Source organism: Anomalospiza imberbis, chromosome 1, assembly GCF_031753505.1.
Source record: "Anomalospiza imberbis isolate Cuckoo-Finch-1a 21T00152 chromosome 1, ASM3175350v1, whole genome shotgun sequence".
NCBI classification, from domain to species: Eukaryota; Metazoa; Chordata; class Aves; order Passeriformes; family Viduidae; genus Anomalospiza; species Anomalospiza imberbis.
The window spans coordinates 69,745,452-69,769,116 of record NC_089681.1 but is presented as its reverse complement, the minus strand read 5'-3'; the positions used below and the strand labels follow the sequence as shown (position 1 = coordinate 69,769,116).

The following is a 23,665-nucleotide window of genomic DNA, read 5'->3' as shown; positions in this document are numbered from 1 at the left end:
TCTCCATCACTACAGTTTTTTGAAAGTGTACTATTACTGACAAAACACAGTTGTAATGATGCCAAAAGAAGTCCACTCGTACTCCTCTATTACTTTCTCCCTCTGAGCTAGTTACTACACTTGCTATGTTTACACAAATGTCTCATATCCCTCCGTAGTCTGCTTTCAGCTTCTACTAATGCCACAGGCACCAGTTGATCTGCAATTTTCATACAATTGGTATCTACAGCCCCCTACGGATGCATGTATTTAGTACTTGGCAGCTTCTACACCTCTGAGAGATGCATGCAACAGAAGGTGGATGATAATAAGCAGATCTCTTACAATTTTTTAAAAACCCTACCGTGCCCTCTACAGTGATGCTACAGCTGAATGACACCCTCTGTTCCCAATATCAGCTCCAATTCTATTCCATCTCTCCCCTCCTGATTTCTTGAAAGCTCCATATGGATAGGAAGTTTACCACAAGAAACAAAAAGACAACATAAAAAACACTTGCAAACCCTATGCTTTCACACTGTTCTCCAGATCAGAGAAGGCTGTCAGACAGAATTATAAAAATATCAAGACTGCCTCAGTTGAACATTAGAAGCTTAAAGGGTTTTTTGTTCATTTAAAGTGAAAGCAGAAGGCACAAACACAACTTTGTGTCCTGGAGGCATCACTAAGCCCAGAGCAGCCACAGTTTGAATTAAAAATTACAAGCCTGAACCCCAAAACTTTATGTGCCCTGTAAGTCTCCTTATGGGCCTCTGCATACCTGTCTTTTATTGCATTCTAATGTTCTTCAGAAAAGTGAAATTCTCTATTTTGTACTGTAACTACAGTTGCTGGCCTACAAAATGTCACATCAGTGCATGTGTAGCTTGCAAAATGCTAAATGGACCATGCTGTGGAGAGAAGAGCAAGAAATAGAGATGCTGGTTGGTAAAAGAGCATGAAATTGAGATAGGCATCTGTGCCCTCTGAGCACACTGAAACCAGAGAACCACACAGAGAAATCAACAGTGAACCGCTCCAGTATTCTCCAGGTGATTTTTAAATGCCACATGCATCTATTCCTATTTCTGCCAGTACGGCTGTGATGGCTAACACCAAGTATACATACATTAATTACAGGTGATGGAGAGAATTCTCTTTATTATTTCACACCTCTTTTCTAAAGGTTCATGGTTGGACTCTAGATATGTTCTCAAAACACACCTGATAGATTTCTTGAAATAGAAGATATATTAAATTGAACAACGTTAATGTTGCTAGGTAACAACTATAGGAATAAGCTACATATGAAAAGTGCTCCTAAAAAACCAAAGCTTCAATAAGCAACAGGAACAACTGGCTATAGGTGCCCTGCAGCAGGAAGGAATGAAGTTGTACACTTGGATTAGTGGGTAAAATGAGTTTTAGGAATTCTGATAGAAAAAGATTGAAGGCTTAAAAATTAAAAATTTTGGTTTTGTCCAGTTTACACCTAATGCTTGACATCCCAAAAAGTGAAAATGATGAAAGCTAGGTATTTCAGGGAAGGGAGGGTGGCCAAGGAGGGTTTATTCGTTACTTACGAGGATAAACTAAGGCAAAGCATGTCTCTGATGGAGATTTTACTGGTTTTGCCCTTTGACAGTGCTGCAATTATTCACATAACATTCAGAAGCACTTCCCACTGTACATGTTCCCATTTCTAACCCAAGGACTGCAGAGTCAGGTTGGTCCTTTTGTGGAGTGGATGGATATTGATTGCTTTGTCAGACATTTGCTGAAGGTGGATATCACCACCACTGCTGAACTCTTGCTAGACTCTACTGCACACACAAGTGTTGAAGCACTAATGGCATCAGTATGAGAGGGGTTTGAAATCCAAGGAAGCCATCTAAACCATCTAGAATTCTGATTGCGCATGTTCCAACTATAAGAGATAAGATTAAAATATGTAAGTCACGGCCAGTTCCTTTTCTAGGTTCACACAGACCATTTAGAAAACAGAATTCCTGATACCTGTTTTCTCAAAGGAAATTTGTAGCTTTGCGGGGGGAAAAAATAAAAGAAAGCATACCTTCCTTCTTAAAAGACCATCAGGTCAAAGTCTGAACCCAAAAAACAGGACACCAGCTGATCCTGTGTCACTGCACACTGGGACTGCCCACCTCCTGCTAGGGGAGCACACCCTTGTCCAGCTATCGCTGATGACAGCAATCAGCCGGTCACCTTTCAAAACCCTCTTTGCAGGCCAGTGCCTGCACAATCACTGCTGTATAGTAACTATTGAGTAAGCACATCCTTTAAGCACAACACCAGATTAAGTAGACTCCGGGAAACCATAATTCTTGAGCAGATTAAAAAATCCAGTGAAAAGATTAATTTTCAAGCAACTGGTAACATCTGCGGGTTTTTTTCCATGAACATGAGGTTCAGTGGTTTTCCAGTACCTTTTTCTTGTGTCACCTGCTTTTAATTCATTGATTTAAGAAAAAGACTGATAAAGACCTTTAAAAAGAAAGCATTTCTTTGTTTGGGTTTATCAAGACATAGAAAACCCAAACCAGCCTCAGTTATGCAGACAGAAGTAGCACCATAGAAGGCAGAATGAGATATTCTTTCAATTGTCAAGCCTGGGGTCAGAGTAGACCAATCCTCAAAAAAACCCTCAAGGACAGAGCAGTTACATTGGTGAAGGCTGCAATACATCACAGAGTGCACAGGCCAGATGGATTTTCCTGGCCCAAAAAGAGACAGGAACAGAAGGAAAGCTAAAGCTTAACTCAAAACTTTGTGAGTAGTAGTAATGAACCTATAGCCTTGTTGTGGCCCACCCTTACCTCACAACAAGAAAGAAAAGGAAGAGTGAACATGAGCCACAGACAGATCAACTGACCCCAGGGATTCTCCATTCAAGTCTTACCTTCCTAGTGAGGTTAACTGGGTGTCTCGCACCTGATACATTATCTCAACAGCAAAATTGAGAAAGCAAGCCCTGTCAATATATCCCAAAATGATGACCATACACAGACTGCCACTTATCCTTCAAGAGGACATGTGTGTGGAACACCTGGGCAGCAGAAGGGCTCCTGGCCTGTGTAGCCCATACGAAACCAACAGAAAATCCACTGGAACTGTTCAGACAACAGGCAAACTCATACTGACCTACTGAGCCATCAAGGAACTTACAAGTGAGAGCTGAAGAAGCACAACAGTGGGTGGCAATGAAGAGGGGAATTGATATACTGTCAAATGACCACAGGGTAAATGCTTGACTGCATATTATATTAGACAGTCATATTTGTAAGAGAATGGCTTTAAGAAGATATCTTGTATCAGTGAGAGCTGCAATTTGACAAGGAAAAGGTCAGGTTTAGTTGCATTTTTATTAAGATTACCTAGTCCTACATCAGAAATAGAATAAAAAGTTTGGAAATACCTAATAATTAAGTATTTTTCTTGTATTTACACGAAAAAAATTATTATTTTTCCTAATTTATTCTACCATTTCCCATATATAGATTTCTACTCATAGCGATTCTCTAAAGTTTTGTTTGGATATTTTATTCTTATTACCTGTGTCCGAGAAAAAGAAGAAAAAAAGTGAGAGTGCAAATCAAATATAGACAAATAACACTGTTACACAAGTCACAGTTCAAAAGGAAGTTAAAAATTCACACAGATGAGAAGAGCTACATGTGTCTTGCAAATCTAAAGCTATTAAAGGCAAAGGTAAAAACAGTCAAAGCATCTATTGCTTTCCTTTCCTTTCGGGAACCTGTGTTCTCCTTCCCTGATTAAACATCATAATACCCCAGCTGAGTAATCCCAGTTGAACAAGCCTTAAAAATCAATATAAGTACCACTGCACGGATTAGTCCCTCCCATCCTGCCAAGAAAGCCCAAGCTTTATCCCTGCCCCGGAAAACATCATGCATAACCTCCTAACGTGCTGCCACAGTTCCAGCAAAAGCCTGCAACACCCTGCCTGCTCCAGCACCAGCGTCGGCGGCTGCTCCAAGAGAGCATTGCCCGACTGCTTGGGGAAGTCCCTGCCTGGCAGCCAGCAAACTCCAGCCTTCTTGCATAGGGGACTTCACTTAAAATCCAATCCAAAACAACTTCAACAAAGCTTTCAAGTAAAAAGTAATTGGATTAAAACAGAACGTCCATTAGCATTTCTCTTCAGGAAGTGATCGGTCTGCAGAGCTGGTGCTGAAGCATTATACTATTATTATTATTATTATTATTATTATTATTATTATTATTGATATTATTATTATTATTATGAGGTATGCCCCTCATCACCTGATACCTGAGCTAACCTTTACTCCCACCAAGCTTAAACCGTGAGTTTTGTTGCTGGCTTAAAAAGAATGTTTGAGGACGTAATGTAAGTTCCAAAAGTTGCACACAGCAATTAATGAATCAGCTATTCTTCCAAGTTAAATATTGCGTTTTCAGCATATAATAGTTACCTAGCTATGACTGATGGACTTACAAAGCAGACAACTGGAACATTTAATATTTAAGGTACTTCTTGTCAAACTTAACAGAACCAAAGTCAAATGAAAAAGTAAAATGCTTAAATGCCATGGTAATTTTGGTTTCTTTTTATCAATTGCTTTAATAATTTAGTGTTAACTGCAATTGTCATTTTGGTAAAATATCTACAAGAGACTAAACTGGGGGAGAGTTGTTTGGAATTGCAACACTGCATTAAAAAAAGCCTCCTTTAAAAGGCTGTTGTTATTTGTAGAACATTAGAAATTGCCTCTGATTTGACTTTTAAACCCAGTACCTGACAAATAAAGATAAGCAAGCCTAACTACCTTAGCTTCACTTCAGAGACGAAGGCAGCTGCCATCCAGATGTCCTCTTATTGCATAGGCAGTACGTCAATATAAGCTTTCCCTACATTTCTTTGCCCTACTAAAGGAGCAGTGTTTTGGGGCATGCATTTAATTTCATCTGCACACAGATACGCTGTCCCCGAATCAGCTGTCTATTTTAGACTCTTCTTTCAGGCAAGCCAAGCAGCTGCTTCTGAAAAATCACATTGTCCTTTGGGGGTGCAGAATAAGGAGATCTCCCCACTTGGCCTTGTCAGCAAAGGGTGGATAATTTGAGAGGAATTACTGCTGTAACGAAGCGTGAACCTCCACTGCATGAGAAGGGAACGCTCCAGTCCTGCCGCACGGATCCCCAGATGGCAAAGCATATTGCTGCAGTCTCATCCCAAATGGCGGTGTGGAGCCACCGCTGAAGGTGTCTGTACCCCACTCTGCTCAGGAAGAAAACAGTCATTTATAAAAGCTCTGTGATGCTTCTCTCTGCCATGACTACACTGATTCCAAGAACTCCCATTAGTCAAGCTGTTTTGGCTTTTTTAACATAAAATAACAACCAAAAGAACCCCCAACCCAAATCAAGGATTATGTCACCAACATCCCCAAGACCAGCAACAATACAAAAGAACAAGTAATCTACATTTACCATTCAAAACTTAACTGAAAATCAGTAACATCAGCCTAACTTTATTTAGGCCTAAGAAAACCACGTGCTAATGTTTCTTCTGAACTCACCAAATTGAGTCTCCGTTCTTTTCAGCTAGGCAAAGCCTGGTTCTTTGTGATTTATATCCCACAGGTAAGCTGCACTGGTGAAAATCAGTCAAGATCAGGCTCACCCAGAGGGGAAATCTGCAGGTGTGCTATGCAGAAGACTCATCACAGCACGGCATGAGTCAAAACAAACTTTTCCATTATTCCCGTTTTCCTTCTGAGATCCACATGCCTGATTTCACAAGCTGTGCACATTCCCAGTTCAGGGACACAGGGCATACCCTGAGATTTTGGGAAATCAGCCTGCTGCTCTTCTCCATCTAGCTGGCGCTCATGGAGCCCAATCCCCTGACTAGACTCACCTCCTTGCACGTCCACAGAACAAGCCTGGAAGCAGAACACAAGCTATTTTCCCTTAAGGGTACTCTTTTAACAGACCATCACTTCTTATGACGCTGTCTCCGCTTCTTTTACCCCATGTGACAGGGATGCTTGTCACGCTCAAACGAGCTTGCAGGGCGCTGATGTCCTGTGCTGCACTGCTTTACTCACCCCACCACCCCTCTTAGGAGAGACACCCCAAAAACCTGTGGACACAGGGTCAGTGTTCTCAAGAGGTGAGACAACCTGCTCACCTCGCTCTGTTTCACATCTGAAATACAGCCCAGAAAAGAAGAGAAGACTGGTTTGCTCAGCCAAAAGCACGCCCACGTATTTACAGACCTAGAAAGGCTTAGACCTAGAAAGAGGCAATGCGTCAACAGGACAGAGCTCAAGGTAGGCCAGAAGTGTTGCTGTAAAGCCTGAAGGCTCTGAAGGACCTCTCTCAGTGGCTTTTTCACAAAGTCAGCACCTCCAGGTTAGCCACCATAGGAATAATACCCATGGGTGTCCCAGCAGCAAGCCTTCCCGGCCTCAGTTCTCTGACCGAGTGACTCATCAGTGATGCCACGCTATCCTTAGAGGTGACTTGTATTTGGACTTTAGTATATTTCACATTCTCCCAATGTATATTTTTTTCTGCTTAGGCTCTAAAAATCATTGTCATATTTCTGAAGAATATTTATGGTTATTCTGGAGCCTAGAAACTGTAGTCACTGGGCTCATCACCCAATTGTCTTTGAGTTGCAGACCTTGCAACTTGAAAGCTATCATCTGCAGTACTTCAGATTTCAGAGGGACTTGGAACACTCTACTCTGCCTGAGCTCTCCAAGATTTTCCAACCACTTAAGGACAAACCACAAAAACATACACAAAAACAGTAACTCCCTTTTGTCCTTAAACACCAGCAAGCTCACAAATTAATTGCAAAGATAAACAAAAAATTAGCAGCCCCCACGAAGCCTTGTTTGAAATATAAACTTATTGCCATCCTAGCTTATAAAAATTTAGAAGTGCATGCACATGTAAATTCTCAAGCAAGGTATGTTAATTAGGAAGGTTAACAAGGCACAGCCAGTTCAAGAGGCTCCTTGTGCATTTACAGATCCACTCAGACAGTGGTGCTGTAACAAACCGTAACATCACACTGTTCCCAACCTCATCTTGGACATGGCACAAATTGCCTGCAATCTTGATTTGGACAGAAAGACTTAAATATTGTTACTGCAATCCATTAATGAAATTACATACTAATTGCTTTGGTCAGTAGCACCTTATATACTTTAATTACTTAAGCAGCTGCTTGCTGTTAAGAACTCCAAATTTAGCTATATCTCATGCTATATTTTGAAATGGTTTTTTTGTTTAGCTGGTTTGCCCCATTTAACTCTGGATTTTTTAGCTGAAAATGCAACTAAGCTTGACAGAATCTTATCAGGCACAAAGAGACTTAGAAAACGTAACAAATTCAGATTGATATTCCCCTTGAAGCTTCTTGGCTTTAAGAGAAGTGCTGCAACCTTTTTCAACCTCAATGCAAGAATGTCAGCTCCTTTGATGCATTTCTCAAGTATCCTCACATGACACAGCTTGCTGAAGTGCTGTCATGAACCACTTGCAGCATAATGTTTACATAAAGGCAGAAATAAATACTGTGCTGCTTATCACAGTCAGGTAAGTTGAAAGACAGTGATGACTGAAGCTTATTGTTACAATGGTGCACTGTGGTAAAAGATTCTAGTGCAGAACTGACATCAAATTACAACAGAGTTGTTTTTTCTACAGATTTTGCTTATTTTATTAAGCTATAAAATTTGAGGGGTTTTATCCCCTCCTCTTATTATGTGAGCTTAAAACAAGTCTCAAGCTTGCTATGTCTGCTTTATAGACAAAGTAAGAAATCAGTTACAGAAATGTACTATTCCAGTCCATTCTGGGACAGCCTTAACATCACAAGATTTTTTCAAAGCTACAGGCACCATAAATAATGCAAGATTACAATATTATCTTTTGCTATTTTACTCCCCTTTAAAAAATTCAAAAGCATTTTCTTTGGTATGACAGCATATTTTCACTGATGTTCCTCAATCTTTTCTTAGATGGACCCGAAGACCATCTGACCAGAAAAACAAACAAACAAGTACAGACTTTGTTTCCTTAATTGACAAATTTACCACCTAAAGCACAAGCCAAGGCAGCTGTAGGAGAACATCAGAATGTATAGTTACCTAAAAGTATTTTTAATCTTTAGTAGTGAAAAATAAATGAAGGTTATTTCTCTTTTCTGACATGTTTATGCACCTAAACACACTTAACTCTAACCATAAAATGAATAAAACACCAACATATGGTCTCAGAACAGGAAAGACCTGCACCAAGAGCTTCTGCACCACGTAAAGCACTAGAAACCACTTCAAAGTTTCTTCCATCTCCAACAGTTCTCCAAAGCAGACACTCCATATGGGCTTCCTTTCAACTTGCAATGAACTAATTTTGAGAGTTATCTTGCCCAATTGAAGTGTTATCTTCTTTTCTACTTGTCTCAAATGGATTTCAGATTCTTACTGTCTTCCTCTTTCACCATAGTCGGGTACCATTTCATAGAGAGCTACTTATGTTCTTTTCTACCCTATTAACCTCTCTAGTGTCCACTCTGTCAACAACATCTCCCAATTCTGCCCTCATTAGTGAGTCTGTCTGTTGGCCCCTCGAAACTCAACATGCACTAGACGACTCAGTCTTCCCACGTTACAATAAAACGCACTTTGTATAGGTCTGCACATTTGCCTGAAATACAAGGAAAGGTTGTGAACAACCAGTTCAATAGAAATGACTCCACATTTCTACTACTTTTCCTGTTAAAATATCTGTATTTCTAGCCCAATATAAGTGTCTAAGAATGCTTTTATTGCTGCATTTCATTTCACTTGTCAAACCAGAATAAACTTCCTTCAGAGAAAGTGTTTTTTTGCTATTACAAGTACATTAGGAAGAGTGCCAGTGCAGCTGTACCACCAAACCCCTGGGAGACACCAGACCCTGGGGAATGCAAATGGTCTGAGAACATCTCTTTTCAGGGCAAAGTCATCAGCACGGAGATCACCAAGTCTTCTTGCTCAAACACCCTCACTGTAAGAAAGGAGGTATTCACCCCAACTATGCCTTCAGCAAATTTCTCTGATCGTCCCAGTTTGCCTTGGAGCCAACAGTCTGACAGATTCATCTCTAAACTTGCTCTTCAGAAAGAGATCTCTCTGTTTTGTATTTCACCAGCATAACACAGCAGGAGACATGTATCCTGGCCCAAAAATCTCTGCACTATTGCCATAGGGAGGAAGGGTTGAGAGGGTTTTTTGTTTTGCTTTGTTTAGTTGTTTTCTTAAACAGAAAGTTTATAGAGATACACAATGGTAGAAAGATATTACCACAAACATAAATACTGTATTAGTAGACATCTTGGCTCCTACAATAATGGAAACAAATTAGATCTCTTTCAATAGTTTCATTTCAGCTACATACTAAAACCATTTTAAAGAAACCCCATGGCTTTTCACTTATGCCTCAAGTGTTTTTAACTTATGTCTTTATCCCACATTTAATGCTTTTTTTTTTTTTTCTTTTTCTTTTTTTTTTAGTAAATGTTCCAATGTCACCTGACAAGTCTGGCCACTGTTCCCAACTTTAATTTCAACCCCCACATGAACAAAGCTTCAAGTACCCTTCAGCTTAATTCACTGACCTCCTCCCTCCTGTGAGTCAAGAATTATGCACCATCAATCAAAGCACATTTATGGTACTTAGAAGCTGCATCATCTCTCATCACTTCCATGTCATAAGCTGCACACAAACAAGTCAATTTACAGAAAGGCTACCCGTCATATCAAAGCAATACCCTATGGTTTACCCAACGCATTAGGACACAATCTCACATATGTTCTCATTTCAGTCTTGACTTCATCTCTGCAGAACTGGCTCTCAATACCATGAACAAAGCTGAAGTGAGACTTCATCTTCAAAAAGACCATGCACACTACTAAGCAGATCTCAACCACATATTTGACAGATGTTCTGCAATAGCAATATCCTCATTTTGCTGATGGGGAAAATGTAGGCAGACATCTGCAGTTATCTGTTTAATTCCACGTAGAAGCTGATTCACTGAACAAGGGCTTCTAACTCTTTGCCATGCTCCACACAGGCACAGTGGCCAACCCCAACAAGTGTTTCCCAACTTCTGCACAGAGGGGGTTGTGAGCTGTGGGATGGGGTGGAGAGCCCATGGCTGCTTCTGCATGCTCATGTAAAGAAGCACACACTTGTCATCTTCCTGCCGTGATTTCTGCTGTCCAGTTATTCTGAGTAGCTTATGGATGCCTGAGTCATTGATGGTTAGCTACCACCACACGGGAGCCAGGTCTGCTGCTGCCATCATCACCTGCTACAGTTTGCAACCCCTCGTTCCCATCTGTGCCTAAGAGTCCATGCAACCCCACAGTGCAGGCTGTGGATGTTTGTTACTCCATGCAACTTCCAAAAGGAGTGAAAAATAACCAACTCCTAACAAGGACCCTGCTACCTATAAACCTGCCAGCCAGCCCATGGTCAATCACATTTTTTCAGCAAGGACTGGCTGTAAATAGAGGCAGGACACTCTGCAGAGATGCAGGGCTTACAGAAAGAACCAGGAAGTTCCTGTAATCAAAGCCTGTACCATTTTTCAATCTTCTTGGTATCTGAAGTCTGACTTCATTCATGAATCTTAAATCATTTTTTAAACATAGAAAATCATGTTGATACTTAAATAAACGTAACTCTGCCACTAAGAAAGCCTACTTTCACATTCACCCAAAACCACAGAAATTTATTAGGCAAGTATTTTTAGTTACATCCTTTTTTATTTTTTTGATACACCACAGTGTATGTTCTTTTTGACATAACTGAGCTAAGGTATACTTGCTGATATAGACCACGAGTGCATTCCAGTGTAATTTGTTTGTCTCAACTAGAAGAGATATGGTCCCATGCTAGAAAAATCCTAAAATCGGCAGTCCTCGACTTCCCAGAAATCTGGCAGAACCAGTCCTTATTTCATGTACAGATTAGAAACTACATTTCTAAGGAAGATCATGTTTAAGCTATAACTTGAACTGGGCATTTTCCTCTCAGCTGTACAGTGTGTTATGTCTCTATGTGACAATCCCATTTTTCTAGCACTTAAGCTCCAGAAAATTGTTTTAATGTGCAGAACATGATATTAAAAACTTACTCAAATTCTATACTTGTTCATACTGCTTAACCTAAATTTGCTCTAATACTGTCAGCCAACTTTTAAAATCCACTTAATTTTTAAGCACAAGGACAACTTTTGTTTAGCATTTATAATTCTTCCTCTAATTAAGATCAACTAACAAGTGAAAAGGAGGAGCACAAAGTAGTTGAATCAAGGAATACTAAAGCACCAGAAGCCTTTAGGAGCACCAGAAGCCTGCAGGAGAACTGCAGTATCAGAAATATGCCCCATTTCACTATTGCAAACAAGTCTTACCTCACTCTCATTCTATTTCTCACCCCTAGAAATGTTACAGAGCTAGACATTACTTGGTTTTTTATTTATTAATTTTTATTTTTTTAAAAGAGGAAGCAAAGTGAATTTCTGTATTAATTTCTAAGATGATAAAAGCTCTGTTTTAAAGATGAAGTTCATAAAAAAGTGAATTAACTTATACTTTTTTTCACCTGAGGCACTAGAAAGGAGACAGAAACCGAAGGTTAGGACACTTATTAGGACAAACAGTGGAAGGAAACTAAGAGCTGTACTGCCTGTTCTCCACCCTCTCACTACTGTGACAGACACCAAAAACATAACTTTGAAGGTCAGGGGAAACCAAAAATCCAAAACTCAGATATACATCTCCCAGAATTGTTTGCAAACAAGAGGGCTGCACTGTGTCAGCTATTAAAAATCACCTCCATCACAAGGAAGATCAAAGTTGCATGGGTAGTCAGAGACAGAACAAAAATCATTTCAGGCAATGGAGCAAATCAGGACTTTATCTGGTTAAATATATTTCATTTTGAAAAACAAAAAAAAAAAAAGAAAAAAAATCTGATTGCAAAATTGTCAAATGTTCAGGTGAAGTAAGGCTGTTAAAGAGTTTCATGCAAAGATGAAGTCTAACCAGAATCAATTCAGGGAGCAGTTTCTGACATTAAATCTGCCCCTACTTGACCACACCACTGCTACCACACTCTTGGAAATAAGTTTCATAGAAAATGGGGTCCATTTTCCCCCATCATCTTCAGAAAGCATAGAGGCATAGTTAACACCGTTCTCTTGAGAAATCTGTCTGCTTTCACCAAAGCATAGGGATTTATAATATAAAATAGCCTCCCCTCAATAGTCACAGTGATTTCAAACATTCCATGCGCTGCAGATAAATGGCAATCAGTTTCTGACAGATGATACTCTTAAAAGTCTGAATAAGCAGAATAGGTTTATTTCAGATTTGAACACCATCATGAAACCAGACTAAAGCCCTAGAGCTTTCCATGTAATCAGATACTGAAAGTCAGTTCTCTTTCCACTACAGCTGACCTTGCATAGTGACACTGTACTTTTATCTAAAAAATTAGAGATACTTCTTAGAAGATTATTTTTAAAATATATAACAGTATATTTGCAGTGAATATGGATTGTTTCCATCTCTAAATATATCCGTCCCCTTTATACATCAAACTGCCTTTTAAACTTAGAATTTGATTTTGGTTAAGGTGTCAGAATTCAAAGTTAATATTGTGATGTTGCAGAGACACTGTTTTTACTGAACAACTGTCATTTTTATAGCATAATAAAAAGCCAAGCTACATGAGAAATCAACTTTCTTAGCTGGAAAGCTCATTAGAATTGAAACTATTTTAAGTGCCCACAGCCATGTTTTGACATTTGGTTATAACACCTACACTAAAAGGTTCAAAAGGTTATTACATAAAGATAAATATACTGAAAACATTCCCTCTAACAGGGAATATGCAAAATCCAAGAACGTGAAGGAAGAGTGTGTAGTAGCACAGGCAAGAATTCAACTCAGCCATGTTAAAAATGTCATCCAGAAGCTATCAAAAGAGACTGGAAACTGGATGGGAAACTACTAATTTCCGTCCTTTTGCTCTAACAGGTTGACAGGAGAAATTCAGTCAGATTACAAAAGAAAACATAAAGGCAATACACTTATGCCAGAGAACATAAGAGCTCATCCCATGATTTTACAGTTAACTTTCATTGATTAAATTAGAAGAGGATATTTCAGATCACTCAGCTCAATTTTGGACCACTAACTCAAATGGAAGAAAAATGCTGCCCGGTAGGCAGAGGAAGACCTGAGACCAGAAGTGCCCAATACCTGTTGGACAGTATAAATAACTATACAAAATGATTTTAAAATCAGTGAAATCTATCACATTTAACTGCTTTAGCAAAGGAATCATGCCATTTGCTAAGCAAATACACTTACAGAGGAGGGAATGCACCACCCATAGGATAACAGATTTTTATTCCCTCATGAAAGACATGAGATAAACGCAAGAAATGAACTCAGCTCCGATACCTGGAAGAAACACCTCATCATGAGGTGGACACTGAACCACCGGTCCCCTCAGATATCTGAATTTCCCCAGGCACACCATTTCAAACAGATGCATCAGACCTGTGAGCCCAAGCCCAGGAAAGGGAACGCCTGGAACAACATCATCCCATGAAGGGCTTGCAGGCGGCTCCCCTCCAGGATTCCCACAATTCAAGGCGCTCTCCCTCCCAAGGAGTCACCAGGCAGGCTGTGCCCGCACACGGCTGCTTGCTCGGTGAGGGGCCTGGTGACCCAACACCCCTGGAGTGGTGGCAGCGGCACAGAAAGTGTCTGTGCCACCAGCGGCTTCACCTCACAGAGCTGGCACACGGCTGGGGGAGCTGCCAAACGTGAGCAAACCCATGACACTGGCCGTGAACACTGGCCTCCTGCAGACACTCCCAACAGACCAGCGTGTTTAGGTACCCACCCCAGGCACCCCAGCCCCTCACCGAGAGCCCCCTGTCCAGGGCTGACTGAATGATGCTTTTATCCCCAGTTGTCTGTTCTGTTAATGCTGAGTAATAAGTTTTGCACTTTAAGACTGGTTCCGAGAGCGAAGCGGAGGGAGAAGAAGCGCGGAGTTTGTTTCCAGACACTGCACTCACTCCTCCACATTCCTGCTCCCGGACTGTGCTGTCTGCAGACGGACAGACAGCAGAACAGAGCTCTCCTCTGCTTTTTAGTTAGTTTTTAGCAAGCTGAGGCAAAGAAGTTCCCTGGACTGTGGTTTCTTTCGTTTCTTTGGACCTGTTTAAACCTGCTCTGGACCTAAAACCCCAAAAAGAGCACCTGGAACTCGCATCCGTGGCCCAGCCGGGCCTGAGCCGCGGCATTTCCAGCGCCGGAGGGACTGAGAAGAGACTGAGTGAGCCGAGATGCAGCACAGGGAGGGGACTTTGAGTTTGTCTCTCTTTTGGAGCGGCAAGAGGTTTTATTGTTCAGTATTGTTCAATTTTTTTGTTGTTTTCCTTTTTTGTGCTGGTGAATGCTTTGCCTGTGAAATAAACAGTTTTCTTCCACTTTTTCTCTAAGGATGTCTTTTTCCTGAACCGGTTGAAGGAGGGGCTGATTGAATCTGCTTTCTAGAGAAAGCCCTTAGGGGCTCTCTCCCAAATTTGCCCTGAATCAGGACTTTGCCAAATTGTGCTGCTCCCCCTGTGCTGTGTTTGCACAATAGCTGCAGCACAGGGAGGAAGTTTTCCACCAGATCCCCCTGAAAATGCACACCCACCAACAAAGAGAGAGGGCATCGCATGCTGCCTCTTGCATTACCCAGTCAGAGGATGCAAAGAGAACAGTTGATTTTCTCTTCAGTGGCAGCAGGAAACGCATATATTTTAATATTAAAAACTAAAGTGAATTAAAAAGGATATTTGATTTTACAATTGATTTTGCAGTGTCTCTTTGACTTGTGGCGAGTTTCTTAAAAAGTCACCACTGTACACTTATGCTAGTACTAAGCTATCTTGTTTTCAAGGAGGTAACACATAAGGGGAAAGGGAAGTAAACGCCCCCTTTACTGAGACAGATCTGTAAAGACACAAGAGAAGCCCATCACACAGATGCCCAATTCACACCTTCCCCTCCCAAAGCCTTAGACAAGAATTCAACAATAACAAGAAAGGAGCCTCTAATCACACTGAATTCACGCTTTGTGAATTTATTCCCCTCTGTGATATGGTAACAGCAGATACAAATCTTGAAAGAGAAGCTGGAGGAACACCTATCTGCAGTATAAAAAATAAAATCCCAAACCACTATTTCAGTTGTCATACAGCTTCAGTCCCTGAGGGATGAGTATGGTCCATCATGGTCTATCTTGAGGAAGGAACCCAATTTCCCAGTCCAGCTCCACTTGCTCTTCCAATGCAACTGCTCTGCCCCAGCAACCATCTTCCTCCAGCACAGCAAGAAGGTCCTTGCAAACCTGGTAGTAACTTTACCATTCTTCCATATGCCACAGAAAAAAAAAAAAAAAGGCTTAAAATTAGTTTTTAATATTGTAGGACCTCTTGGCTTGGGCTTACTTAAAATTCTTAGTTTTTTCTACATCTCACCTTGTAAAACTTCCAATGAACAAAGGCCCCATGGCAAACCCTATACAAACAAGACAGTGGGTTGCTTCCCTACAACGAATTCTCATCAGAGAAATTCAACAGATTGACACACTGAATCCTGAGATTATAAACAGGCTTAAAATAACATGCTTGTCAACTATGAGATATTACAATGCTATTTTATTCATATCATGTGGCTTCAGAGGAACACAATTAATTTTAAATATGTCCAGAACTGATGATCTGCAAGCTGATACTAAAAAGTTAATAGTAAATTAATAATAAGTTAATAATAAATTAATAATTAATACTGAGTTAATAATAAAAGTTTATAAAAATAAAAAAAAATGCAATAAAAATGAAACAAAATCCGTCAGTTACCTACAATTCATTTTCTTTGAATATGCTACAGTTTAAATATCTTTTGGTCTGTTTTTTTTCATTTCACTGTTTTCACTCAATCTTTATTACATTATGTACAGAGTCTTCCAGCTAATCTTGATCAGTTCAGTTCATGTGTCTCCTGTAGCTCGCTGCAGATCTCTGAAAAAATCTGTACTAAATACCAATCTACTGTCTTCTCTTTTCATATTTTTTTTTTTAGAGTTCTGTCAGCCCAAGGGTTTGGAAACTAATCTAATGAGGGAAGTTAAACTTCTACACAGCTATTATGGGTGCCCTCCTAGTAGCCATGCTAACAAGATTCATCACCAAATATAAATGGAAGCATTCTCCAAAAGAAGACAAAGGTACTGTAATGAGCTAGGCAGGAAGCAGGGCCTCCGCTCTCCACGTAAGATTAGTCAGTATAAATCATTTTGGCACTAATGGTGTTTTTTTTCTAAGGCTGGACAATGACAACAACATTTATACAAAGCACGAGAATTCATGAATGTCTGGCAGTATTGTCTCTGAAATACAAACAATGTTTGTTTTTCATTCTACACTTTCAATTCAGTACCAGCTGGATTCTGCAAAAAACACGGGTTAGTTCTGATACACCAGATAACCAACTCATCCCAGTCAGATCCCACAACTGAAGCATTTCAGAAGCAGCACCAACTGTTACTAAACACACTCCTCCTTAGCTACAGAATGAATAACAACATCGCCTCAACCTCCCATGTCTATCCTGAGGCAAATACAGAAGAAAATATATTAAAAACAAGTAATAACAACAGTGGTGGAGAAAAAGAATGCTACACAGTATTATTTCTCTGGGCTGAATCTTCGGCATTGCAATACTTATCTACACCCATGGTCATTCAAAGGTCTGCCTGTATTTACATGGGCTTATAGTTTTTGGACACAGGAGTGTTCCAGTATGCTTGAAGGGAAGTTTCCACCACACTGACATTTACTGTCTCTCTAAAAATGAATGTATTAATGACCAGCCAGCAAGGTACAGGACAGCATCCACCTCAAGAGTTGACTGCAGTATAATGCAAGTTTTGGCAGATGCCCTGGATCTCTCCTGTTTCACTGGGAGCCAAGTGGTCTGTACATACAGGCAGGAAATGTAATGCCCACTCAATCCACAACCAAAGCATGTTCATCGTCTCACTACCGACAAGACTTCCTACCATCGCCAACCAAGAAAGACCAAAGGCTGTTGAGAAGGGACAGCTGATGGCTGAAACCTTATCACCATTTCCTTTCTGCTGCTGGAGCCACCTTGGCTGTGGAGCCAGAGGTACCAAAAGGTTCAGCTCAGCTCTGTCTGCAAACTGCAGTTTTAAAAAGCATCAAGTCCAGCAAGAGCTGAGAGCACCTGGGGAAAGGAAGACTTTGTGTGAATGCACTAACAAAAGGAAGATAACTCTTTCATCACAGACCCATGGCAAAACACATTTGTACAGAAACTGACAATCATCCCATGAGAACATACATACAGAAAGTGCCAGCACTGCATGTCTAATACTTCTACTAAAAGGCAAGGTGACAGAACGTACCTTATTTATGCCTGGCTTTAAAATTCTGAATAAGAAGTGGCTATGCAATCTCAAAAAGTACATGTCAAGTACCAATAAAAAGCATTGCCCATAAACTTCACATCTGGGACTGAAGTTGGCAGCATTTGCTGCCTGCTAGAAAAACAAACAGAAAAAATGAGCTCCAAAATATGCATCAGTGTGCAACTAAATCCCCAGAAATATGGAGCAAGAAGAGAAACAGCAGTGGCATGGCAGGCAGGTTAAAACCCCTGAAGTCCTAGAGTCAACAAATTCTGTTGGGCTTAGAGTTTTCTGTAGCATAGTGCATTTTGCCATCACAAATCATATAGCAAAGCTCTTTCACAGTAGCACGGGGAAATCCACATGATAGCTTTGTCTTGCTACTGAGACACATTCAAGGTTAAATTTGGTGGCATCACACAGCAGCAGCACAGAGCAGCCAAGAGGAACAGAGGCTGCACTGCCAGGATACTTGGAGGAGAGAGGAGAACCAGCAGCAGCCTTTGGGAAGGGACAAGGGAGAACAAATGCGGGAGCCTATCACCTCTATGGAAGGCCTCTAAATGGCATCTCTGTGTGAATGGAAGGGTTGGAAGTAAAATCACTATTACAGGTCCCCAGCTCTGCCCCTCACTACTGGACGGAGTACAAGTACTGTAGGCTACACACTGCAGAAAACTTTGTCATTGCAAAATTTTAAACATTTATGACTGCTGAATCTTTTACAAAGTGAGAAAGGAAAAATTTTGAAAATAACAATACCTGTCATTGCCTCCTAAGCATGCTCTCACTTCCTCTTGGTGTTTTTGAAGATGGTAAATAATTGTTTTGCTTGTATCTTCACCTCTTATCCTTTCCTCTTCAGAAAAGCCACAGAGTTTGCACACATTCTTCTTCTTCAAGCCTAGAGGCTTTACTACAGCTTCTGGAAGGACTGTTCCAGAAATACTTAAACTTACTGGTTATTAAATGTCAAATCCTGGCTGGATGTTCTTAACTTTCTCTAACTTTTAATAGGTATTTGAAGCATATCTGTTCCTTTACATTAGTGGATACTAGTATTGTTCAGCAAGACAGCTTGTTCTTTCCTATTACCTTTGATTTATGAAGTATCCTATGGGAATATAGGAAAGACATCATAGTTCACACTCTTTGCATTTAGTACCTTGACAAAACTTGCCCAATTAGCAGAACCATTGAAAAGTGATAAACTAAATAATGGCTCAGATATAAAAATACTTATTGTTAAAGTAAGCAAGTTTATTAGCATACCTACACAAAAGCAGTATTAAACTATTTCTAGGAAAAAATACTATTCCATCTGCACTCAATTTTACACATTAGTTTCACATGAAATCTTTCTATTCTAAAGACTCCTCACTTTACAGAACTATCTTCTGCTCCCCAATCTTTATAAGATATTCTTTTGAAAGAAGAAGCTGAAGAGTTATAAAGCATCTGCTTGTGTAAAAACAGTGATTCAGCAGGAAACACGTATTTGAAATACCCTTCACAAGAAAGGGCTTATTCACGCGGGGACAGTTGGCAGGGCTATCCCAGTCTCCACTTGAATGCTCTTTTTCCAGTTTGTGTTAAAGGAATTCAGATGCCTGGGAAGAAGCTAATCACCATTTTTATAGGCTGTGGAAAGCAGTCATGGTTCAGATCTGCAGGTGCATGTACCGAAAGCTCTCCCAGTGAAAAGCAAAGGACCACAAGTTAATGTTCAACAGAAACTGGCAAATCTGCTGCGCTCACTGAGCAAGGTGGTCAGGTGTGAATTGCAAGTGCACACATAAAACAACATAAGGGCTGCTCAAAGTTCAGCTGCAGTGTTTAACGCACAATACACTAAAAAGAGAAAAAGGCAGAGAACATCTAACATAGGAATTATTTTAGCCAATTCTAATTCTTTCCCAATTTCTGTTCATGCCAGTCACAGAAAGCTTTAGGTCTCATAATAGGCATGTGCTTAAGTCAGCAAGTAATGCTGCATTTAACTGGAAGCAAAAAATTGCCATAGTCTGTTCCAAACATCTTTTTCATCAACATAATCAAGGCATATCACCAAACATTAATTTGCAATGGTTCTGCAAGTTGCTTCTGGATACAGGTTTATAGGTTTACTCTTTGAAGCTTTAAACCAGTGTCAGTGTCAGCCAGGCTTTAATAGAAAGTAATGGATTACAAAGTTTACTGTAAGAATAAGAAAAACCAAAGCAAATAGTGGCCACAGAACATAAAAATCCATTTCATGTTAATTAGCTAATCTTCCTAATTACTATGTGACTAATATAACTGTATGGAAGCTAGTTCAGACCATGCCACAGCTCCCTGAGATGAAGCTCTTCATGTTGTATTTTTCTATGTTCTATTCCTTAATCTGGAATTCTATAATACATGTCAGCTCTAAAAATACTTGTACGTTAAAGTTCTTGGACAAGATTATTTATTTCATATGCTATAAAAAGAGCGTAGATGCTCCTACTTGGGCAGAGCAAACACCCAAGACATGATGTAACATCATGCTTATGGACACTTCCATTTCCAAGAGGGTACCAAAGCAGCAGGGATCTTGCTTCCCTCCAACACTGCAAAAAGGCAGAACTCCTACAGACCAGCTCAGCATTAAAGGCCGCCATTAAGCATGTAGGTTTCAGCTCTTAATCCAGACCACTAACATAACAGCATCAAGACTGATACTGTACTATGTATTTACTGCAGCAATAAAAGTAGAATGATAGTAGAAACAGTGGATTTGATTGCCATCAGTCAGCTGATATAGAAGAAAATTCCCAAACAAATTGTGGATGCATTAGCAATCTTTACTTCAAAAAGTACTGGGGAAAAACATTAAATGGGTCTTGCTTGAGCAACAGGCATTGAACTGCCAGTACCCCGTATGCAAACAATTTTCTTTAAAGACAGCTGTTTCCTAAATTAATTCGAACATTTGTCTCAAAGTGGCTGAGAAAGAGCCACATGTCAGGTGACACTGTACGGATCCTTTTGCAGTACAACAATACTGATAGAGGAAAAGAAGGATCTGAAAAGCTGGCTGCAAAGCTGGCGTTCTTCCATCCGAACAGAATATTACCTATTTCTTCTATAAATGCTCAAACTTCAAAAGCATCAGACTCATGCACTATAACACATGAACCCGGATCACATAGGATGTGCTTCTCTCCCCCTCCCCAAATCCCTTGATTAAAGGGGGATATTTACAAATAGCTGCAGAAGTCACATGGATAGATCTGTTCCACAATTTGGACATCTTGATATAGGTGAAAATAATACAACAAACATTATTAATTCTAAAACACATGAAAAACTGAACTTCTAAAATGTGTTTTATGCAAGCAAACATGCCACTACACACTGCCTTTTCTACTGTAAGTTTTAGACTGGATCACATTGCAACCTGTTGCCTTCTCTCTTCAATTGAAAGCAAAGCTTCAGAAAACACCAGAACACTTGGAGCATGGAAAGGGGAGCAAGTTAAAATACAATCCTCATTACACTCTGGGACTTGTTTGTGCAACTTCAATTGTCTTGATAATCTACAAGTCATGAAATTTGAGTCTTGCTGCCCTTGACAAATTAAAAAAAAAGCTGACTTTTTAAAGGAAAAATTAAGCATGTCATGTTTGGCGAATATTTTAAGTAATATGCTTGTAATCCTTTTTGTTTCAATAGTCTTGCTCTGTCTGCATCATTCTTAGCTGTTGCACTGATGAAACAACATTTGAAGATGACCTTCAAGGACTTGGTTTCAAATGAAACCATCAGGATGCCCAAGGGTAAGTAAGAGGGTTCACTGCTTAAAAGAACACTATTATCAATTATTTCAAACCTAAAACAATAAAGCTGATCTGAACAGTCTCTGTAATAATTGTAACTGTTGTCTTTTAGGTCTCTGAACAGAAGAAATCAGTGAAGACAGAGTTTTAAGATTTGTTTTAGCTTTTTATGAATGGTCCTGTTGAATTACAGAAGGTAAACTATTACACCTTCGTTACAACATCTAGTTCAGGGCTGTCCTTTCACAAATGAGCTGATTTCTGTCATGGAAAGCAATTAAACATGTTGGGTTTTTTTTTCTTCTCCTACTGCAGACATTGAGGCAGAGCCCATCTTACAGCAGTCAAAGATTTTTTTTTAAATGCAACCTTAACATTACAAATCTTGAATTTAATGTCAGTACTTTCCTCCTCCCCACTCATAAAAATAGGAGAATGTCCCTATCACACAGGATAGTAATCCTATCTTGGGCTACAAGGTTTGAGATGCATACAAGTCCTTTGTCACCTTCACTCACAGCTCAAAGGGCAGTTGTTACAAAAAACCAATTTCTTCAGCTCTCCTTCTCTAACCATCCAGAACATTTTATTTTTCCCCCAGTGAGGAGAAACAGCCATGGAGGCAAAACCATGCCTGCACTCGCCTGAGAAGCCTGGATTTCCACACACTATTCCTTACCTTGGTGGTTCAGGGAGATGCGGTTAGATGGTTCTTGGAAACCTGGTTCCACCAGATCCCGCCGACCATGAGCTGAAGTCTGATCTACATTGTCCTAAAAACAGAAGAGCACAGTATCTTATCAAAACCAGGCATTCTGTACTTCCTGCAAGCTACATTACATGGAGTCAAACCACCAATACAAAACAAAAAAACCCTGCCATGCCTCTGAAAGGAGAAACCAGTGTCAGAGAAGGTGGGGGAAGAGATCACAGGGGGACACTAGGCTGTCACATTAATACGTGTGGCATGGATCCAGAATCAATGACTGTGCTGTTGGCTCATCTGTACACCAGTTTGTGTTTCAAAAAGACAAACAGTGATGTAAATGCACTTCCTATTTTAACAAAAGTTTCTTTTTGCATCAAATTATGGGGAGGCTTGGGGCTTTGTTTTCTTTAATTCCAAGTCTGTGGCTTAGGGCTTTGTAACTAATTAACTGGACTGAAACAGATTCAGTAGTGAACTACTAAACCTCAAGAGAAATCAGAAGTTCAGTTTAGATAAACATCCATAGCTCTGGATGCCAACCTGTTGTTTTTTCATGCTGGAATTCTCACAAGATCAAGTTTCATGAAGTTTTAACACAAACTGAATTTGGCTAAGTCTAAAATACCACAGTGTCTCACAGATCTTGCCAAAAAAGATAACTAGGAGAAAGCAGGAGAATTTAAATATAAACAAGAAAATAGGAAAAGCAAGGTATGTTCCATTTTAGAAGAATGAGATTTAGAGCAGGTGTGTGGTTTTACAAACCTGGCATACCTTTGCATACACCAGTTAAAGCGGGGAATGGAAAAGTGCGCAGAGTTGACTGCATTGATGTATCACCAAGCATAAGCTGCCACAGCAGTATACGTGACTATATACATGATCCCACTGTGCCCCAAGTGTGGGCTAAATACACAATGGGATGACCTGCTTTTATGTCAAAACACAGGAACCACTTTCAAGGCAAATGACATTGTAATTAAGGCAGAGCAGAAACAAGCACACAGCAAGCGGCAATTCAAGTACGCACAACCATGATCCCTCAGTCCAGCATTGACAAGGTATAAGCTAATGCTCAAAATCATAATGGATATAGTGTTTGGGGACTAGTACTGTGTATAGTTATGCAGTATAGGAAATAAATTATCTCTTCATCAGAGAGACTGTCCCAGCAAATGCTTGAGCTTTGATTCAAGTTCTCAAGCACTGCTCTCATCTGTCATCACCATCAGGGATCAGTTCAGGAGCCCACAGGCATTTATAAGTAATTTATGAGTAAACAATGTATGGTAAGATACAAATAGCATCTATCTATCTATCTATCTATCTATCTATCTATCTATCTATCCCAGATAGAACTGGGACCACTCAAACTTCTGCCTCCATACTGGCTATCTCCCCTTATAGGTCTTTACATTCTTCTCACTGATTTTCACAACACTGGCTGTTGTTTCATGCGCTGCATCTTGTTTATCTTGTGAGTTTTTGTTATTGGTTCTCAGGTATCAAAAAAAAAAACCCAAACCACATCAGACCTTCTGTCAGCACAACTGTCTTTGTTCTTACTTTGTTGAAACACAGCAGTATTTGTTAGCTC

General features: G+C 40.0%; 1 protein-coding gene and 1 long non-coding RNA gene across 12 annotated transcripts in view; one reads left to right on the top strand and one right to left on the bottom strand.

Moving 5' to 3' along the window:
- The window catches only part of GRB10 (growth factor receptor bound protein 10), a 146,476-nt gene that overhangs the window by 61,539 nt on the left and 61,272 nt on the right, over positions 1-23,665 (bottom strand). For all 11 annotated transcript variants that reach the window (XR_011000859.1, XM_068195917.1, XM_068195926.1 and 8 more), the window contains one exon: positions 22,039-22,132. Coding sequence is in view for 7 of the 11 variants with exons in the window: in XM_068195917.1 (XP_068052018.1) it covers positions 22,039-22,132 (94 nt within the window). In the remaining 4 variants the exon portion in view is untranslated. The remainder of the gene's footprint in view (positions 1-22,038; positions 22,133-23,665) is intronic.
- Positions 13,762-17,734, top strand: LOC137477145 (uncharacterized). The gene is made up of 2 exons (XR_011000825.1): positions 13,762-13,966; positions 16,209-17,734. It is a non-coding gene; the product is annotated as an uncharacterized lncRNA (long non-coding RNA).